We start from the raw sequence: 23,433 nt of genomic DNA on the forward strand, positions 1-23,433 counted from the left end.
CGAAATACCTCTTTGGAAATCTGGAACAGTAAACAGAAAATGTACGGCAATATCTTATGCTATAACAAAAAAGTCTTCTAAAAAAGTGAGCCGCTTCTATCTTAAATTCTAGGAAAAACATAATAATAAATAAAATATACCCCCCCCCAAAAAAAAAATATACCCAAAGAACTTAACATTTGTTAATGTTCGTTAATCATGCGGAGATCTAGACTAAACAAGAAATTATAAAGAAAAAATAAACAAAATCACTAAAAACTCCTGGATCACAACAACACAAATAAACAGTGATTTCGTCAATAAAAATAAAGTAAAAGGTGAGGCCACCATTATAAATATAGCACATTCGACAACAATAATTTTGCAATCATGACGGAGGTCTCACGAGAAATGTCATCACTACTCCGCGGTGTCAAACGAGATAATTATGAAGTGATTTTTAACCACTAATTTGGGCCTTTTGTTTTTAGAGGTTAAAAATACCACACTCAGAGGTTGCATGTCCTTCACAATGATTATTAACTACGTCATGATAATAATAATCATAATAACCATATGCTTTTTTCTGTGTAAGCAGGCCATATGGGCATAAACATATTGGTATTAAGCCCAATTTTTAATAAATAAATAGAATATAGAAGTATTGGAGGGATTCTAAAGAGGGCAAGTAAGGAAAAAATCCCAAACCTCGAAGATGTTATAAATGATTATCGAAAACCAAACGAAAAATAATTATACACATCCTTCTATAGGTAAACGATTAATACTTAGCTACTACTACTACTACTACTACTACTACTCTCTCTCTCTCTCTCTCTCTCTCTCTCTCTCTCTCTCTCTCTCTCTCAATAAATTTGAATCCCAAGTCTCTGGTTTATACAAACTTATTAAAAACAACACCTACCATAGTTAGTTTAGAACATCAAGGAAACGAAACCACATGAGAAATAAGGACATAACAAGACCGTGAGCAGTAGAAAGAAGGGAGTTTTAAAAGGAAGTCAGTGGGTGGGAAGAGCGAGGGGGATGAAGCCTGTTTGCTTCCTCCCGTCTAAATACACAAATCCATCCAACCAACCCGGTCATAGGGGTAACACAAGCCGAAAATATTCCCTTTTAACAGTATAGATTATCACAGATAAATATAAAAAGTAATTCTCATGAATCGCTCATCGTGGGTTGTCCATTCGGATATCTAAAAAATTAATTGGATATCAAAATCAAATTACATGTTTTATCAGAGAAAAAACAAATTAATACATTCAAAGAATGTATTCTGTTAGAAGTATTTTATATTTCTGAATTTGATATTACTCTTATAGCTGATAAAGTTGATCAAAAGTTACGATCCAAGGGGTATGGAGGATTATACATGAAACAAATTACAAACAATCACGATTCAAAATTCAAATTCGAAGAGTAGTAAAACATCCCAGAAACTCAATGTCAAAATACCCATGTATTATGCGAGAACGCAAGTGTGGATTTTTACACTATAGTATTGACATCGTATTATAATTAGGTACAAGAACGAAAAGCTTATCTCAATGCACGTTAAGGAGTAGCAATTTCTTCACGGAAATCCCTGAAGTCAACTTTCTTATATGTGCATATACGCATTTACGATAGGTACACAGCCATATCCAAGTACGAGGACAATAAAGCTCACACACAGGTTTACTCGCATACATACATAAAGTTAAAATTCATCTGCATTTCCATAATATTCTATAATTTTCTTTTTTTTTTCAGGAAAGTCATATTACCTGAATTTCAATTAGCATATTGTTTTTGCTAAACAATATAAGAAAAGACTGGATTGCCGTCACACAAAATTTAGTCAAAGAACTTATCCTTCGCGGATGATTCAAGTCATACCATAAAGGTTTGATGATTGGGAAAATAAACTAGTTCCTTTTACTAGTCTCCCTCCATACCAGTTCACCTTGAATTTCATAAGGTAGCATCATCTTAATCAAGTTAGCATCTCATACTAAAAAGAATAATAGACTCAACATCTGCTAAATTCTCTTCTAAGGCAGTTTTAATATTCAGCTTTCCTGCAATTATTTTTCTCATCTTAATGAAAGATAAACCGCCCATTATTCTTTATATGAAATTTGAAATTTACACCCTAATGATGACCTACGAAGGTGCATGATAAGACTAACCCTGAAAACGACATGAAAAACAAACGCAAACTTAACTAAAACCTTATGGCCGCATAAATTGCGAACAGTTACACATATACATCATATCAACATAAACATTATAAGAAAAATCAGATCAAATCAGTAAAAATTCCGAAGAATGCTTAATAAAGTTTGAGTATTTCTTTTCTGATAAAGAGTAAAGGAATGGCAACATGCATTGTGCAATGTTTCATAGTGAATACATATCTGCATACACGGTTACCTGTCTATCTACATATATACTCTTTAAGGGAAGTTCTAAATTTGCATACACATGCACGCTAGAAACGACAATGAAGCTCTTTCCAACGACCTGTACCTTCCTTTAACTTCCCTTGCATTTTAATGCCTTGAGAATGTTGTGAAGGTCAACGCCCGCAAATTTAACGTTTGGCCTTAGGTGTCAAAGCAGAACGTTTTGATGATACAGAACGACTAAATACCGTATTTAACGCTCAGGTAAATAATAAGTATTGCAAAGAAAAAGAAAATTGCACGTTTCCGATAAGAAGTGTACTAAACTCCCTTTTTAAAAATCTTATTATCAGTCCTCATAATTAATACAAATAGTATCTGGCTATGTTTTCCTGGAATCTTAAAATGACACATAAAGAACAGATAAACAAAACAGTTTACTTCTTACAAAACTTAGAATGAGTTTGAACAAGCAACACAATAAATAAAGAGACTGAATTCAGAATTTGCGTATTCATATCCGAGAGAAATCAATACAAATGAAACACAACTTTAGGATGCAGTAGGATCGTACTACATTCATTTGCTTTGCTGATATTTCACCCAGCTCTGGGTAGGGGGGGGGGTGTTGTTGAATGAAGGACTCCCTGAAGTCTAGCCAACGTCTGGGCTAGAAAGGGGTGCTCTGGGTGGGAATGGGAATCTCTCTCTCTCTCTCTCTCTCTCTCTCTCTCTCTCTCTCTCTCTCTCTCTAAAAGACCCAATAAGATTGTGAATCTTTCCAAGGAGTTCCGTCTCCTTTCGGCTTCTTATTTTCCTTCTTACGAAGTTTATATAAGTATATACGTTTACATATACATATATATAATAAATAAACAAATATAAATATCTCTACATATATAAACTAAAGAAACTATATATCAGTGATCTAACATGAGTCCCCACACTTGTCAAACCCATACACAAATTCTTGTTCCTCTTTCACATATCTCTCTCTCTCTCTCTCTCTCTCTCTCTCTCTCTCTCTCTCTCTCTCTCTCTCCCTCTCTATTTGTGATGTTTCTCGCTATTCCCGGCTGGTGAGGTGTATTGATTTTTGAGGCTGGCTTATACTCTACGCTACTCATCTACCTATATTCTCATGTAGGGGCCTTTAAAATAGGTTTATGAAAACTGGTATGTAACATGTGTTGCATTTTGAAGTGAAGTGATGTAGCACTTAAAACATCAAAACACACAATGTGATCTCCTGAACTCATGTGTTGTCAAATAAATATCACCAGATCAAATATTTTAATGTTTCTTATCAGTTTTATTCTTTCTAATTCATTTAGTCTAAAAAATATAATAACTAAAGTCTTTTCTTGTTGCCAAGTGTAAATATCATCCGCTTGCAGATGACTTATTCACGTGACTTATTATTTTCTCTTCGTTTGTTCACTAACACTTCGGATTCTCTCATTTTATATTCACACAGTTTCACCGAGTCAAGTAATCTACCTTACAAGACCCTCAATAGGGGGCTGTTCACCGTAAGACTGTTTATATGAAACTGAAATGCATACGCGCGAGTTGAGACCATGCCGAGTTCCAGGCCGGGACCCGGGAATCTTCTTGCCTAACCCTCACGTTTTTCGGGATGTTATCGGCAATTCGTTTTCGTTGTTACTTTGGCTTACAACTACAATCATATTATTCCACGCTTTCATAACATTAAATTCCAATAAGAATAACCATGACTTATATCAAACTATGTTTTCTTGCCAAAAGGCTAATTTCTCAAATCCGTGAGAATACAGCTATTGTTGGTGAGCGACTTGCAATATACTGGGAAGGCAGCCTACAGCCAACCAAAGGCCGCTCGCGAGATGGTCTACAGAATTTTCTTTTCGCAAAAAAGCACAATATACAATAAATCTAGTAACAATTTACCCGCTAGTTTCAAGGTCTTGTCAATATCGATAGGTACTTTCACGTTTTACTGACTTTTAAACTCATCCATTTTTCTGCTAGTAATATACCCGCAGATATATTTTAGCTCGTCAATCCATTGTCTTCTCTTCCTTCCCCTGCTACTTTTGCATTCTTTAGGAACCCAATCTATAATTCTAAATGTCTATTAAATATCTGTTCTTCTCATTATATGTCCTGCCCATGTCCATTCTTTTGTTTTCTTACTTTAGTTTGCTCTTGTATCCATGTTGCTCTTTTTCTGTCTCTTGGTGTTATTCCCATAATAAATTATTTCTAGCTAAGCTACAGCCCTGTGGAGAAGCAGGATATTATAAGCATAAGGACTTCATCAGGGAAAATACCCTAGTGAGGAAAGGAAATAAGGAAATAGTGTACCCTAGTGTAGCCTCAAGTAAAAGAGCTTAAGCCCAAGACAGTAAAGACCATGGCACAGAGGCTACGGTACTACCCAAGACTAGAGAACAATGGTGTGGTTTGTAAGTGCCCTTCTAGAAGAGCTGCTTACCGCAGCTAAAGAGTTTCTACTACCCTTATCAAGTGGAAAGAAGCCAATGAATAATTACAATACAATAGCTAACTTCTTGAATGAAGAAGAATTTTTCGTTTATCTTGGTGTCTCGGGTGTATGAGGAAAAAGGAGAATGTGTAATGAATAAGCCAAACTATTCGGTGTATATGTAGGCGAATGAAAATTTGCCGTTACTAGAGAGGGATCCAATGCAGTACTATGTGGCAAATCAAAGGACCCAATAACTCTCTAGTGGTAATTTAGTGAGTTATGAATTAAGGACACTAGAAGCCGCGAAATTAGATAATGCTATCTAAGATGGTCCTTCAGGCTTCTCACGAAAGGTGAAATCGTGAATGTTCGTAATCGTTAATAGCAGTTTGGACGCGTGATTAAGAGCTTAAGTTACAAAACGTGATGAGTGTTTCGTAGTGTCAATGTGTGCGAAGGTAGAAGGCATCGTAACCTGGAAGACCTAGAGTGTGAAAATTAGCCACAAAGGACCTCTAGAAGGTATGATTACTAAATAGCATCATACAAAATCAACACGTCAGATTAATTACCAAAGTTTTCAGAGACAAATTCATCTTCTTTCCTCATAGTATCTTGAACCATTACTTAAGCGGTTCAGTAACCTATGTTGCATTGGGAAAGATTGGTTTAGACAATACTTCATTTCTCGGTTTCTTCGCCAAAAAATCAAGGAATATATTGGCAAACATGATCCACCAAGTTCTTGAAAATGTATTCCAAATACAGCGTACATCTGATACAAATTTCTAGAATATCACTTATCAAAGGAAGGCAACTAAGAAAACTTATATATAACATCAGCATTGCAATGACCAACGTATAAAAGTCCCAAGATAGAAACACCGCCGCCTGACAGCGGAGGAGAAACGTGAAAACTGCATAAGTTCGACTTCAGCAGAGTACCATTGATCAATTAATACGCAAGCTTTGTATATCAGTTGTCTTATTTGAAGCTCATAAGGGAAGAAAAAGTTTAAGATATATTTTATTTTCTGTAGCGAGTTCCAAAAATACACGTAAAATCAGATAATATGCTGTGGAGGCCGACTTGGTAACGTCCCTGACAGTGACTGGTGAACGCCAGACTTGGGTTCGAGTCCCGCTTAGACTCTCTTATTTCTTTGGTCGCTACAACCTCACTATCCTTGTGAGCTAAGGAGGGGGGATTTGGAGCCTATAGGTCTATCTTCTGAGACATTAACAGCCATTGCCTGGCCCTGCTTGGTCCTAGCTTGAATGGAGAGGGGGCTTGGGCGCTGGTCATATGTATATATGGTCAGTTTTAGGGCATTTGTCCTGCTCGATTGGGCAATGTCACTCTCCCTTGCTTCTGCCACTCATGAGCGGCCTTTAAACCTTTAAAAGAAAATACTGTAAAGATACAATATCTTCCTGATATGAGAATTTTACATATAAGTGAATGAACAGACAAGAATGATCTCTCTCTCTCTCTCTCTCTCTCTCTCTCTCTCTCTCTCTCTCTCTCTCTCTCTCTCTCTCTCAGTACATTTGCATGTATCTAATGACATCCGTCTAGCTACTGTCACCAGCATCCAGGCTGCTCTCAAAACTCCCCTTTCCATATGCAAATGATGTGCCAAGACATCCATTCCGGCGTTGAGTGAGCGCCTGAAGATAATATCACCCGTCTCGCTAGAAACACCGAGTCGCCCATCCGTTTCTCATGGGATAAAGAGATGGCGCTGATGAATTACAAAGACCGGAAGGGAACTTATGGAGATGGTTCAGTAGTTAGGGACAAATGGGGGAATCCTTTTATTTTATTTCTTCCCGTGCTTCCCCGAATTTAATAAGCGTTATTAGGACTGCTGCAGTGTCTTGACGGCAGATGGGGGCACATAATTTAAAAGAATGTTTTCTATTTGAATGATTGGGGATGTCTGTAGGCAAAGGAAGAAAGTGGGTTATTAAGGGGTTACGTGAGTTCCAGCGTAAAATGAGTCAATTAGTGTTTTTTTTTCTTTTCATTATTGGTTAGAATTGTAATGTTTTCTTCAAATAACTTCTAAGGAATTTCATTCACTCTTAAAATAAATATTTGAAAACAAGCAAAATAATCAAATTTATTTCTATAGTAAGGATAATAGGAAGTTACGGTTGTACATGAAATCTCTCTCTCTCTCTCTCTCTCTCTCTCTCTCTCTCTCTCTCTCTCTCTCTCTCTCTCATCATATTTCTGCTGCGCATTTCGTAGCATAACACGAAACCGGTTATGTCTACGTGTGGTTGATTCGTGTACCATCGCTGGCAACAAGTACTTCAGTTTGACCTCGAAAAGAAGAGCAACACACGTTTTCTTTTGTCGGTTCTTATGAAAAAGTTTCTTCCGACATTATTACAGGAAAAAAAATCTTTTGTTAGATAGATTAGAAAGGTAAGCAAATAAACTGCGTAAGCGGCCTCCGTTCATGCTAAGAAAACCTTTTTATGATTAGCTACAGTTCATTACAACAAACAATCCTAAATAGCCGATAAGTTAACGTTAAATATTGCCCGTAAAATTGTTGCCTTTTTTCTTTATTTCAGAACAATTGAAATTAGTATTTGAAGTCAGAACTGTTTAATATTTTTTTCGTTGAGAGTTCATCACTGACACATCTGACATTGTAGTTGAAAGCAAATAAAGATATCCTCCCCTTCCGTCATGCAAGGGAACTTGTTTGTTATGGGGTTCAAAAATTTCTAAAATAGAAATAATCTGAACACTATTGGATCTAATTCCATTGGTTGTATCATTTGTGATAGATTGAAAGGCAATAAATCAAAAGAACCTTTTGATTTATTGTTTATATTTGTTCATGTTTCATAGTCATCACTGTTTGATATAAACAGACACATACAGTACACACTCACACAAACTCACAGGCACATCACCGATACACACTCACACATACACACACTTCTGTTCAAACACACGCACATACATAAACATCTATGTGTGTTATTTGTTTGTGAGTATACAACAATTCCCCTTTTCTTGTCATGTTTTTGAAAGTCAAATACAAGAAATGTAAAACCAAAGTTTTAAATATGAAGAAAGCGTTGAAAGAAAAAACGCTGTATGAAAATTATATACATTTTCTTCAGTAAAATAAACAAAAGCAACAGGTAACATAATAAGATTATGTAATTCTAGTAACATGATCCCTAAACTCGTCTTGACCGGCTGGAGTGGAAAGCTGTCTCGTTCTGCACGTGTTTTAGACTCGCTACTTTGATATAGAAAAATAAATCTTATTACAAAAACTAAAATAAAAAATATCTTACACATACAAACACATATTTCTCTACGTTGCAGCTTACTGGATTTCTCAACGGATTTCTACTCCTCTTTCATAAAACCAGTTTACTATGAATCCCTAAAACCAGTTTTCGTAAAGAAAAGAGTAGAGAGGAGGGAGAGACAAATGAAAACAAAGTCCTTTGATAACCGAGTGTAGGTCAACAAATACTACTTTGAACAGAGCGTATAAAAATCATGGGAAGTACAGTCCTGTGTGATAAAGAATTTCCGAGGAAAATTCAGGCTCCAATTAATATCAGTCAAACACCTACGATAAAAGACTAGCTGAATGCACGCACCAGGCAATTAGTAAACAACAATGATTATTTGCTTTCGCTATTCGCTACAAACAACAAATGTAAAATGCAGCAATCGCTCGTCAAGGTGGTTTTTACTCTTGTTTTGACTTTTAGCGTTATCGTACGAGTTCTACTACAACGCATTTTTTATGCGTAAAGAGACTAAATACTCATCTGCAGAAGGAAATAAGACAGAAAGAGATGTACGATGCTTTTATCTGACTGTAACTGCTCACCAATGTATATCGTCTACTTTCATTCAACATTTAAAATCTATTCGTGTTTTGTGCTTTTTACACAAAACACCATCGTCATCCTCTCTAACCCTCGCATTGTACTATATCCGCAAAACTTAATTTGTAGCATTACATTTTTAGCTTTGAAGGCAGCCTACCTTACGTAAAGCACCCGTTAACCTTGTTAACATTTACTAAGATGGTGTGCCCGTAAGGAGTTATTATGCATACATACATGTTTAAAACCCCAGTTAACTTTATGGAATAAAGTGAAAAATAAGAGTTATGGACGAACCTCTAGAGATTGTTAATAAGGATACGTATTTAGGACAAACAGTAAGTGTTTCAGCAGGACCACTTATAATGAAATGAGTAAAAGTGAATATGATACCATGTGCCCACCGATGGAAAAGACTATAACCGTAAAAGACCAATCTCCGTGGTTTGATGGAGAGACTTTGGTGAAAAAGAGGGAAAAAAGACGTAAGGAAAGAAAGTGGAATAAGTTAAAAACTGAAAGTACTTGGATAGAATACAAAACTGCTGCCTGTCAATATAACTACCTACTAAGAAGGAAAAAAAGTGAATACTATAAGAGGAAGATCCTCGAAGCAGCAACAGACATAAATAAGTTATTTCGTCTCCTGAATGGTATAATGGGAAATTAAAAAAAAAAAAGCTTCCTGATGGATACAGTGACCAGGAACTAGCAAATAATTTTCTAGTATTCTTTAAAAACAAAATTGAAAACATAACCAGGTCATTTGTGAATACTCAACATCATATTAATGATACACCAGGCACACAGACAAAATTAATACGATTTAACAACACACCACAAGATGACATCACCAGAATTATCAAGAAAGCAAAGAAAACAAGCTGCACGATCGATCCTATGCCAATATCTGAAGTAATTGGAGAGGGAGACTTTTCTAGTCTAACCGAAATAATAATGAGAATAGCAAATGCAAGCATTGATGAATGTAAGTTTCCCAAATCTGAGAAAAGGGCTATAGTTACACCACTTCTGAAAAACGCACCACCAGGAATTAAGCTCATATAGACTAATTTCAAATCTATCCTTTGTCTCAAAAGTGCTTGAATATGTAATTCTTGAACAACTAGTCAGCCACTTAGAAGTAATAGAAGCTTTGCCTGACAACCAATCCGCTTACAGAAAACTATACTCTACGGAGACAGCCATCTGATGTGTTGTAAATGATATGCTAGAAATGATGGATGAAAATAAATGTGGTATTTTAATATTGCTCGATCTCAGTGCTGCTTTTGATACAGTTGTGCATGAACTGCTACTAAATGATCTACGGTCCATCGACGATGAAGATAAGGCTTTCGAATACCTCAAAGACTACTTGGTTGGTAAAAATTACTGTGTACAAATTAGAAACTCTTATTCATCATATGAACCCTTAAACAGAGGGGTACCCCAGGGGAGTGTACTTGGCCCAATCTTATTCTACATCTATGCTATTGGTCTATCAAAAATACTACAAAGGCATGGCGTGAAGTTTAAACTATTTGCAGATGACACACAATTTTACTTCTCAATAAATGATATACATGACACTACTGAAACTCTTAACCGAATCCTTGATGGTGTTAGAGAATGGATGACATTTAAACAACTAAAATTAAATGAGGAAAAAACTGAATTCATGGTGGTGGGCAAGAGAAACAGCGTGAGAAACTTAGGTGATATTCAAATGAACATGAATAATGACTCAGTGCCGATATCTGGTAAAGTTCGAGATCTAGGTGTATTTCTTGACTGTAACCTGTCTCTAGATGCCCAAATAAATAATGTAATAAAAACTGCTGGTTATCACCTAAGAAATATTGCGTTTATAAAAAAAAGTACCTGGACGAAAATTCCGTAAAGAAACTTGTGATAAACTGTGTTATTACCAGGATTGACTACTGCAACTCTACCTACTACAATTTACCAAAAGTGCAACTTAAGAAATTACAAAACATAATAAACAGAGGAACAAGACTGATAAAAGGTGCCCCACCTAGAGAAAGGATCACCCCTATACTAATCGATTTAACTGGCTGCCGATTAAAGCGAGAATTGAATTTAAAATATGTAAAATAACCCACGAAGTTATCAGAACCGGTCGTCCAAAATACTTAAGAGAATTGCTACATATTGCGCAGCCAACAAATCGTGTCGACACGAGAATAGTTACAAATTTCTTCAAACTATTGGAACCTAGATATATGTCTACTGTAGGCTCCAGAGCCTTTAAATATGCGGCACCGAGACTATATGATAAACTCCCACGAAACATTCGAATGATTGAAGACATTAAGGCTTTCAAAAGGAGACTGAAGACTTTCTTATTTCATGAGTCTTTTGACAGTGACGATTTAACAACAAATGAAGAATATGAGACATGAAACGTTAAATACTCTGAACGAATAAGATAAAACGACAGTGGAGGTCCTGTAGAGAGTGGGGTTCCCCTGCTGTATAGGACCGGAAAAGCAGCCATCAAAGTAAGTAAGTAAAGTAACTGAAAGAAGGATAAGCATGGGGTGGAGAGCTATTGTAATCAAAATGAGATTATGGTATGTAAACTGCCACTTTCTCACAAAAGAAAAGGATTTAACCCGATGGCCTTACCAGTATTAACTCATGCATCAGAAACTTGGAGCCTTACTAAAGTCTTAGAATATAAACTAGTTACAACTCAAGGGATATGGAAAGAATGATGATAATAACACTGAGACAGAAAAATAGCAACATGGATATGAGAGCAAACTAAAGTAGAAGATATTCTAACAACATGTAAGATAAAGAAATGGACATGGGCAGGACATATAATGAGAATGACATATAAGATGAACATTCAGAATAATAGAATGGGTCCCTAGAGATTGCAAATATATAATAAAATCTTCCCCGAGTAGTCTCAAATTTGCACTAAACTTCAATTAATCTCACATCAATTTCCTTAAGATCAATTTGTTCACCAATCTTCCTCGATCATTTACTTTACTGATGTATAATCTGTTTCATCCCTAAATCTTTAAATGATCCCATCTTTTTTTCCATTTACTTTGATGGAGTTATGTGTGACCTTAATTAGAATGGTGAAGATGGTACAACTGAGTAAGTGGCCAGGATATGTAATGAATGGTTGGGGAGAGAAATATTGTTCCATTGTGTAAGATTTAAGGTGACCGAGGTGACTAAGTATTTTGGTAGCATTGCAGCACTAAATGCACGTAATGATGGTTGCATATTGAAAGCAAGGTTGATGTGAGAATATGTAGAAGGGAGAGTTGTTTCATGTCTCAATGAATGTTTAATCTTTTTCTGAATGATTGGCTGAGAGACATCATGGAATGAGCTGGCAAGTGAAGAGATTGTAAGGTTGTAAAGCGATTATATAGTAGTTGCTCTCTGCAGATGGCACAGATTTTTGCTACTCGTGAAGATATCCCGAGGGGAAACAATATAAAAAAACTTGAGATTTATAAAGCGAAATAGCTTGCAATGGAATGTAAGCAATATTTAAAACAGTAACGGAGATAGGATCCAAGAAAATACAGGAATGAATATAATTAAGGAAGAATAAGGAATAAAATGTTCAATTCAGAAGGCGTTGTTTATTAAAAATAAACTTTATGATGTTAGAACAAGCAACGCCGAGAGGCATCCTCCTTTTTTACGCTACCTGCTCCAAATGAAAAATCAGGTATTGAATAAATTCAATTACTAGATAGATAGATACAGAGATGGATGGATAGACATAAGGTGCGTGAAAATATGTATGTACATGTACACATGATAGGTTAAATATCCTAAAATGGGGATAGATTAAAGCGGCACTCCCACACAAGACCCCTAACTGCGGGAGTAGACGTTTGAATGACGTCAATTGATCCGTGGGCGTCCGAGTACTTCGACTTTTTTCTTTACTGTTCTTCCATAACGAGCTTTCTGTACGCTTGGCTCAGGCAAAGACAATACAGTGACTAAAAGAGTAATAGGGGTCTCCAATTCTACTTGCTAGCATATCATGAAACAGAATTCTATAAACTAATTAACAATAAAAGACGTAAGTGGCAGGCACATTTCAAAATCACACGCAATAGTATATTTTACTTTGTCTTTAGCAGTTTTTTTTTTTTTTTTTTTTTTTTTGTCACCGAATATACTTTTTACATCGAACAGTCATGGAATCCTAAAAAAAGAATAAAGAGAAAATAAAACTGAATGGAATCTTCTTAATCCTTTTGATTCTATATATTTAGCATCAAATGTTTCTGAGTTTTCGCAACCAATCTGTATGTTCACAAGAAATCAACCCTCTCATACTTATATTATCTTAAATCTTTACATGCGTTAATTTTGCACAATCATCTTCAGCTAATAATTTTTCGACAAAACGTCGTGGGTGCTGTGGCATCTGATCCTGGAAATCTTACAATTAACATTACTGACTCAGTAATCCAGTAATGACCTCCTTCCGCAGATTAGTTTTTCTGTGGTCTGTAAACAGCTAATCTTTTACCATTATTACTCGACCAGCTATAACCCTAATTGGATAAGCAGAATCCTACAAGCACAAGGCGCTTCAACAGGGAAAGCAGCCCAGTGCGGAAGGGAACTTCCAGACCACCATCAAGGGATTTCTGTACACTATTGGAAATTTTAAGGAGGTAATTGCATACACTAAGGCCTTTGCGAAAGCCCAACTACAAATTAGGGAATATAGAATTACCTTTAGCTTACCTATTCAAACGTTTTGGAAAAAGTTATTTAAAATCTTTGTATGATATGGGAGTTACAGAAATTTGGCGGTAATCAGCAGGACTAGAGCTACCACAAACACATTTAACTAATGGACTAACATTACCAATTTTCTAAAAAGTGCAAAAAGAACCCCTTCTTGTTAATGCGCGAAATGTTTAGACAACTTTTGAACTAAGAAATCAGTTGTCTATGAGAATCAAGGTCCAGTAAATCTTTAAATTTTACGGAACCGAAAAACTAACTGCAAAACACATTTCAAAAGTCTTGGCTTTTCCTTAGGACAGTGAGTGATGGAGTACTCTGGTTTAAAAAAAGAAGAACCTGGAACTTCTAAACCTAAAAGCGCAGATATACGAGTAGCCCACCATTTAAATACCTGGGTTGCACCAGGTATTTCTTTTATGGCCAAGTCGCAGTCCTTTTCAGTTGAGGTATAGACACTCTAAGCAACAGTTCTTAGATGAGTGTAGTTATTCTGTCATATCTCATCTACTATTTTTCCAAAAATGATACTCCTCCTTTTTCTCAAAATATACAAGTCTACGAACACCACTGAATCTGGGTTTGTCCTTGATTCTGCATTTCAATACACTAGAAGGAATACGCCTATCAATTATGTTGACACGGAGAGCTTTCTTATAAGAGATCTCCTATAAAGACTTTATTCGTATTTGCATAAATATTGTAATTTACTATATATATATATATATATATATATATACATATATACATATATGTATACATATGTAGGTATATTTATATTTATATACATATATATGTATACATAAATTTACATATATATATACGCACATACATATATATATATATATATATATATATGTATATATATGCACATATATAGATATATGAATATTTATACATATATATATATATATATATATAATCATCATCATCATCATCATCATCATTATCTTGAGCCGTAACTAGTCCCCAGTAGATCAAAGACCTCAGATATGTCCTTCCATACACGCCTGTTTATGGTCTTTCTATACCTGTCTGTACCTAGAAATTTTTTTAGCTCGTTGATTCATCGTATTTTCTTCCTTCAACTGCTTTATTTGCATTCTCTATGGACCCATTTAGTAATTCTTCTTCTCCATCTATTGTCTGTCATTCTCATTACATGTCCTGCCCATGTCCATTTCTTCCTCTTACATATTATTAGAATATTCTCTACTTTAGTTTGCTCTATATCCATGTTGTTGTTTTTTTTTTTCTGTCTCTTAATGTTATTCCAATCATTATTCTTCCAATAGTTCTTTGAGTTGTAACTAGCCTATATTCTCAGGACTATCTGATTAAATACTTTTTTATAGAGAAAGTAGCAATTTAATTTTCATTATCTCATCTTACTTAACAGAAGTTCTCCATTCCATGGTTATCCTTCTTTTAATTTCGGTCTCATGTTTTGGGCAAACGCTTACTGTCTGTCCTAAGTGCGTATATTCATTAGCAATCTCTATAGGTTTGTCCATAACCCATTTTTTGTCTAACTACATTTTCATTGAACACCATCTTAGTTTTGCTCATATTCATTTTCTATCCTACATTTATGCCTTTTCTATTCAAATCTTCAATCATCTTCTGCAATGCCTTCCATGATTCACTAAAAACAACTGTGTCATCTGCAGAAATAAAGTTAAGTTAGGGCCCATTGATATTAATTCCTTCATTTTCCGAATCTAGACACTTAAAAACTTCTAGGCACTTTGTGAATTATCTAGGAGAAATGGGGAATCCCTGTCGAGCTCCTTTCTCAATCGGAATTTTCTCACGATCTTTCTATAGTTTTAGGATTACTGTTTTAGATATTTTCGAGTGTTCTATTCTTTGTCTTTGAATGGCTTTCATTACAGCTGAAGTTTTGACAGATCAAAAGCTTTCACATAGCCTATATATGCCATACATAGTGGTTTGTCTTACTCTGTTGATTTTTCCATTACCTGGTATTACATGGATACAGTAAGTTCTTGAATGCCCGCTTCCAAAGCTTGTTTGCTTTCTGGATTGATTAATTTTGCTGTCTTTCTATTCTGCCTAATTTGATTTTTGTATATATTTTATTTATTACTGTGATTAAACTTATTGGTCAGTAATTGTTTAGGTCTTTTGAGTCTCTATTTTTCTTTAATTAGGGTACTGATAAAGTTTTTCCAAGCTGTAGGTGTGGAGCATTCTTGCAGACATTTTGTGTAAAGTTTTGTGAGTCTCACCGCTGTGAAATCTCCTCCATCTATCATTATATCAATAGTTAGGCCATCTTTTCTTGCTTTGCTTCTTATCACCCCTTTAATTACATATATATATATATATATATATATATATATATATATATATGTATATATATTTATATGTGTGTGTGTGTGTGTGTGTGTGTGTGTGTGTGTGTGTGTTGTGTGGCTGTTTATGAGTGTGCTCTCTGCAGGGAAAATTTTATATAAATTAAACATATGTCACAGAATGACGGGACAGAACATCACGAGTAAGTGTTTCAAGTTGCACCTAGTAGGCTTATGTCCGTTGACGCTTTAACTGTTCAAATAATGTTGATTGGATTCGAGAAAGGATATCTAAACTGGAGAGAAAGGGCAGATCAAAGGTTCAGATTAAGTTTTCAAATCTCACTATGACGGAACGATATAGCATCAAAACTCTCTAATAGTATAAACCAAACATTAACCTATCTTTCTTGAAAAAAAACTATTTAGTAGCCAAAATAAAAACGCAAAAAAGTCGATAAAATTATATATTCGAGTTAAGGTAAAAAGTAACATTTACAGCAAAACTCAGTGAAAAATTATTACCGGATTACCGGTATAAGTGACATGTGATATGAAGAATTATGTATATACTTATCGTTTAAATCAACGAATATGACTTCGTGCCAAGAAATTCTATATTTTGGGGGAACAGTAATAAGTGTGCGTGAGTTTGTGTGCACTTTCTTTTGACAATTAACCTACCTCGTATCAGGAGCATAACCAATTACACCGATAGAAAAAACTAATTCCAAAAATTTAACTCACTCACAATAGACATGTTAAAGTGGCTACAGAAACCACCCGACGAATCCTCAAATAAAGACAAAACATATAGACAATTTCCGGTTGCTAACGGTAGCACGGTCTACACAGGACCACCCGCAGCAACTGTGATGGGAGGTGAGCTCATCAAGCACGTCCTTTGAATCGAGATCACCTCCCAATCCGCCTCCCGTGGAATCACTTAAACGCTGCAGGCACAAAGGCACCTGGGTGTTCACTTTCATCTGAAGAACTTCAAGAGTGCCAGAGAGTAGGTCACGAGCACTCTCCTCTATGGATAATGAGGGAATAATCACTCGACTTGCAGTTTAGTATCGATCACTGATTGAATGCTTATAAGAGAGAGAGAGAGAGAGAGAGAGAGAGAGAGAGAGAGAGAGAGAGAGAGAGAGAGAGAGACTAGTCCACTGCAGGACAAAGTCTCAAACATGCCCTTCCACTTCCGTCTGTTTCTGGTATTTCTCTGCCAGTCTATACCAGCAAATTTTCTTAGCTCGTCAATCCACCGTCTTCTCTTCCTTCGCCTACTTCTTTTGCGATGTCTAGGGACCCAATCTGTAATTCTAAATGTCCATCTATTATCTGTTATTCTTATTATGTTTCCTGCCAACTTCCATTTTCTTTTCTTAGATGTTGTTAGAATATCCTTTACTTTAGTTTACTATCGTATCCATGTTTCCCTTTTTTCTGTCTTATCGTTAATACCATCATTATTCTTTTCATGGCACTTTGTGTTGTAACTAGCTTATGTTCTAAGGCTTTAGCAAGGCTCCAAGTTTCTGATGAATAATTTAATACTGGTAGGACCATCTGATTAAATACTTTTCTTTTAGAGCAGGTGACATTTTATTTTCATAATCTCTTTTTGTTCACCAAAAGGTCTCCATTCCATGCTTATTCTTGTTTTAATTTCAGTTTCATGTACTGGGTGAACACTTACTGTCATTCCGAATGACGTATATCTATTAACAATCGCAAACGGGTTTGTCCAAAATCCTGATTTGTGTTCTCTGCATTTTCGTTCAACATTATCTTAGTTCTACTCATATTCATTTCCAGGCTTGCCCTTTTGCTTTCTCTGTAACATCTTCTATCATAATATACAATTCCTCCCATGATTCAGTAAACAGAACTATGTAATCCTTAAATCTTATGTAATTAAGGTATTCCCCCTTTATATCAATTTCTAGTTTTCCAATCGAAATTCTTAAAAACTTCTAGTTACGCTGTGAATAATTTAGGAGAGATGGGGTCTCCCTGTATAATTCTTTATTAATCGAGATTTTCTCACTATCTTTATGTAGCTTTAGGATTGCTTCAATTCCTGTGTAGGTATCTACAAGTGTTCTAACATAGCTAGTAGGTTGGTCAGGGCACCAGCCACCCGTTGAGATAAAACCACTAGAGAGTTATGGGGTCCTTTGACTGGCCAGACAGTACTAGATTGGATACTTCTCTCTGGTTACGGTTCATTTTCTCTTTGCCTGCACATATATCGAATAGTCTGGCCTATTCTTTACACATTCCCCTCTAATAGAAGGACACTCCAAAATCAAACCATTGTTCTCTAGTCTTGGGTAGTGCCATAGCCTCTGTGTTGGGTTAGAGATCTCTTGCTCGAGGGTACACTCGGACACACTATTCTATCTTATTTCTTTTCCTCTTGTTTTGTTAAAGTTTTTATAGTTTATATAGGAAATATCTATTTAATGTTGTTACTGTTTTTAAAATACTTTATTTATCCTTGTTTTCTTTCCTCACTGGGTTTCTTTCCCTGTTGGATCCCCTGGCCTTATAGCATCCTCCTTTCCCAACTAGGGTTGAAGCTTAGCAAGTACAGTAATAATAATAATAATATATATATATATATGCATATATATATATATATATATATATAAACATACATATATGCATATATATATATATATATATATATACATATATATATATATATATATATATATATATGCATATATATATATATATATACATATATATACATATATATATATATATATATATATATATATATATATATACATATATACATATATATATATATATATATATATATATATATATATATATAATGAATAGATAATATCTGTCGACGCCAAATAATATATGGATAAACGTAAATGCAGTTTTCCTGTTATCCTGAAAACTATCTAGATCTCAGTTTTTTCGCAGAGATTGTGTACCCGATTTTTGGACACCACTAAAATATTGTCTATTCATTATAAAAGTAAAGTAACATGTCCAAGTACCATACATATACTGTATACATATATATATATATATATATATATATATATATATATATATATATATATATATAAATACTGTATATATACATACACACACACACACACATATATATATATATATATATACATATATGTGTGTGTGTGTGTGTGTATCTATCTATATACATACATATATATATATATATATATATATATATATATATATATATATATATATGTGTGTGTGTGTGTGTGTGTGTATCTATCTATATACATATATATATATATATGTATATATATATATACATATATATACATATATATATATATATATATATATATATATATATATATATATATATATATATATATATACCTGTAAATGTTGAATCATTATGCTTCTGGATCAGAGTGAATTTGATACTAAAAGATATTAAGGCGTTATATTAGAAAATCTGAAAATTACCAATGACATTGATATTATTTTATTTCATTTGTGTGTATATATATACACATATATATATATATATATATATATATATATATATGTGTGTGTATATATATATATATATATATATATATATATATATATATATATATATATTACATACATATAAACGTAGATTTATAATGTTACTTGAAGCTCATTGTTCCTCTCCATCGTACACATTCATAGACGTGGTCGTCAGACTATCTTTGAGTATAATCTTAAGTAATGACTAGACCCATTTTTACTCAACAGCGCTTGTAAGAAGCCCATTAGCGAGTACTGAATGATTATCCTATTGTGTCATTTTATTCAGTGAGGCTAACAAGTGTCGTGTATTGCTTTGTCAACATTTACTATTACCAACAGAAAATCTATTTACGCAGTAAAAAATTAGTATCTACTTTCCTCTAAATTTGTATATTAATCCATCATAAGTTGCTACCTTCAATCATATCAGAGCATAACTCAATTTTGTATCTCTTTTACATTGTTTATATACACTTAAAAAACCGTAATTTTAATCGAAAATTCTCCCTAAAAACATAGTGTTCTCAGGCATATTTCAGTAAAATAGGGGCGACCGTAATTTTACCATACCTTGTTCTTATATTTCACGAGTTGGTGACCGTAATATCACTCCTTTACGTCAATATATCTGTTTTTAAAACGGTAAAAATCCTGGAGTGAATGTTACCAGACATTTACCATTTTTTTTCTTTCAATGCAAATTTTTAACGGTGTAGACAAATACTTACATGTAAGTTGCGTAAATAAGCATGCTATCATAAAATCTCTATTGGAATTAATATGTACAATTTACCAGAGCCCTGTATGCACGCATTCACAAATTTTCTGCCTAAGATTTCCCATCATGAATATGGCATGGTTAGTATATTTTATTTGCTGCACAAAAAAAATCATACTCTACGTAGCTTGACCCAAGCTTCTTTCTGTTCCCCACAGGAAGCGTAATCCCTGGCGCCGTGGTCTGTAATGCTAATGCCACAACGCTATCCCCTTACCAGAGGGGAATTGGATAGATACATAAAGTACACGTGCGCACACACATACACACGTGTATCCGCAACGCCCCCCCCCCCCCTCTAGTGAGTGGATAGCGTTTCGGACTCGACATCGTAAACCAAGGATACAGGGATTATGCCTAGGCTGGGGGAGCACGAACAACCAGTGGCCAAATACGTATGGAATACGTGGTTTTGTAAACCTATAGTATGTAGAAAGGAAAGGATATCACCCGGGGCTAAATCCATGATAGAAGATTGGACATTATTGAAAAAAAAAATTGGATATAAAAACACATATGAAAGCACTGTTTCCTCTGAAAGCCAATGATCAACCAATGTTTAAACTCATTCTTTTGTAAAGGTTAAGAGAGTACCATGAAGCATAAAGATGACTACAAGGAGGCTTATGGATGTGAAACCTTAAAAGTTTGATGCTCTAAGACTATTAATACCCAAACAACTTTTGTGATGTTTATTATTCTCTCAGTATCTTATTTCTTGTCATGAGTAATTATAACCTATGCACCCACGCTGTTAATTTACATGGATGATAAAATAAAACTTAAAATACAAAAAAAAAAAAAAAAAAAAAAAAAAAAAAAAAAAAAAAAAGACATTCTTTAATTTTTTTTTTCTAATCGTGGGATTTAGCTTTTTTTTTTTTTTTTTCTATTAATCTTTTCTGAACACAAGGAGTTTGTGGTCATCTTTACGTTAATTTCTCCTCCATTAATTTCCTCTGCGACTCGCCACCTACGACATCAGACGTAGTGCAATGTGATAACCAGCACACTTTTTCATTGGGCTAATACAGTTTAAGTTCAAGAACTTCAGCTTTGTGACAACACATGTTACCAAAGTGTAGGCTGAAATGATGGATCTGTAGCTCATATTCTGTCAAGTTTTGTTTGAAAATGTTTGTCCTCTGGATATTTTCACTATAAGAACATAAGATTCCAGCTTAGACATTATTTTTTATATAAATGTGCAGCTTCTGACTTTAATGGTCTTATTACGAAACCAATCCTTTTTAAAAGAAAAAAAAAAGTCGCTAGATTTTTCTTTGGTAAAAACATGATTAAAACTTGAATGAAATTTGATTTTGCCTTTTCTTCTAGTGAAATGGTGGAATGATTGTTTCTCCTGGGAAATCCACTATTACTGGATCCTTCTCAAATTAAAACACTACTGATAAATCACTCAACCTCTACTGACATTACGTCCGATCTTATTCACGTGTAGATCTTCGCAAATCTCGGTAAAAGAAATGATCGTGTACAGCTTTCCGTAGCTCTTAATATTTTATAGCTGAAATTTTTAAAGCAGTCAATAGCCGCAAAACCTATAAAATTACTTTAAATTTCACTTGAGATTTTCATAAGGTCTGCCCCAAGGTTCTCTTAGTCAAATTCCTTGTTCATAGTCTCATTTTCCTGATCACGCTATTTTAAAAAATATCTCTTGCATTTGCAAGTTACATGTATCATTTTATCTTCCTTTAATGACGTCCTCGGTTTTACCTCCAACTAGATTTGACTTCGATTCCATTGTAGGACTTAATCCTTTGCTTGTTAAAATAATATTTCCCTATAGTCCAGGTTCTAGTCTCGACAGATTCAGCAATGCTTGCTGCCACCACTTTCTCACTCTGGTTGTACAAGCAAGGTATTTCGGTCTCATGGAAGTTGTAGAAGGCCTAATTCGAGGACTGTCCAGTTTCATACGTCCTCCTTACTTTAAACTTAGAAATTTCAGGTTGTCTGTCTTCATTAGCCTTAACTGAACCATCTTACATTTCTGATTTTACAAAGCAGCTCTGTCGACACGATAAATTAGTAACCCATTAACACTTGATACAGGCATCTTCGGCAGCTTCATTCTTTTAGCCCTTGGTATACATACACTGATGTTACGCAAATATGTACAACATACAGTAAACTGTGTATACCTCTATGTTTCATCTATTAAAACAAGTGTATGCATCTATTGCGGCAGTCTAAAGAATCTATAGAAGAATTGATAAAGAAATCGTTAGACTAACAAAAATTGGATTGATTTGACCGAAGTTGTAAACAAGGAATCTTATAGTGCTAAGTCAAGGAAAATAATAATAAGCTTTTGAAATAAGAGAAGGTGCCAATGGACGCTAGCATTTTGTAAGTTTTTTAATGAGTGGTTGATTTTGATGAATAATTCAGTAATCTTCGTAAAAAAATGCTAACGATAATTATTCAAAAGGTATAACAAGTACAAAGGGGAAACCCAAATATTAAAAAATATACGATAGCACTGATGATTTTGTCATGTTAATCGTATGCAGTTATTCATATCTGAGATGCATATGCAACACATGGTAGCATGATAAGGCAAAAGGTAAGATATTATCAAGTACAGAGAAGAGACAATAACTCTTCAGACATGTATGTATCAAAGAAGAGGATCCACTGAAGAAGAAAATTGGTATTTAATAGCGGGTGATTGGAACAGTGCAATAGACTTGAACGTTTTAAGTTTATAGAAACCAAGAGGTTGTTGAGATGAATTATCATTAAGTCATATCTTGAGATAGAATTCAGCAAAAGAGAAATACGATACGAATATATAATGAAGAGACTGGCACAGATTACAAGCCATAATGTAATGAGACTCATTACCAGTGTACTTATTACATTGTGTACTTCACTTATTTATTGGATGCAAGAATCAGAAGTATCTAAAAAAAGGATCGAAAGATCCCGAGGCACAGGAATGTTGAGAGTAGAAAAAAGCTAAGAATAAAAGCCTTTTGTACCAGAATCAATGGTCCCATGTGCGTACGGTTAAGTGATTGACGTGCTGAGGATAAAGTCGTTTGGAACCTTATGGCCACCAAGGGCGTTCCTATACGATCAGATTTTGACGCAATATTTTTTATAGGAATATTTTATTATATAAATGTAGATAAAGGAAGCCTTCAATGCACACTCTATAGTAACTAAACTCATTGGCAATATCAAATATTACGCAAAAATAATTTGATCATCAAGGGAAGAAGAAGGAAGGCGTAGCCTTATTTTAGCTGTAAAACTATTGCAGTA

The 23,433-nt window shown here is 34.6% G+C and overlaps 2 protein-coding genes across 7 annotated transcripts in view; both read right to left on the reverse strand.

The window, feature by feature from the left end:
• The window catches only part of vari (MAGUK p55 subfamily member vari), a 310,024-nt gene that overhangs the window by 163,626 nt on the left and 122,965 nt on the right, over nt 1-23,433 (reverse strand). The window lies entirely within an intron of this gene.
• LOC137638975 (uncharacterized) overlaps nt 12,920-23,433 on the reverse strand; it is a 64,830-nt gene continuing 54,316 nt past the window's right edge. Inside the window, exons 2-3 of the mRNA XM_068371307.1 lie at nt 16,667-16,866; nt 12,920-12,958 (exon numbers count right to left, since the gene is read on the reverse strand). Of these exons, the coding sequence (XP_068227408.1) occupies nt 12,920-12,958; nt 16,667-16,866 (239 nt within the window). The remainder of the gene's footprint in view (nt 12,959-16,666; nt 16,867-23,433) is intronic.

This window comes from Palaemon carinicauda, chromosome 4 (genome assembly GCF_036898095.1).
Source record: "Palaemon carinicauda isolate YSFRI2023 chromosome 4, ASM3689809v2, whole genome shotgun sequence".
NCBI lineage: Eukaryota > Metazoa > Arthropoda > Malacostraca > Decapoda > Palaemonidae > Palaemon > Palaemon carinicauda.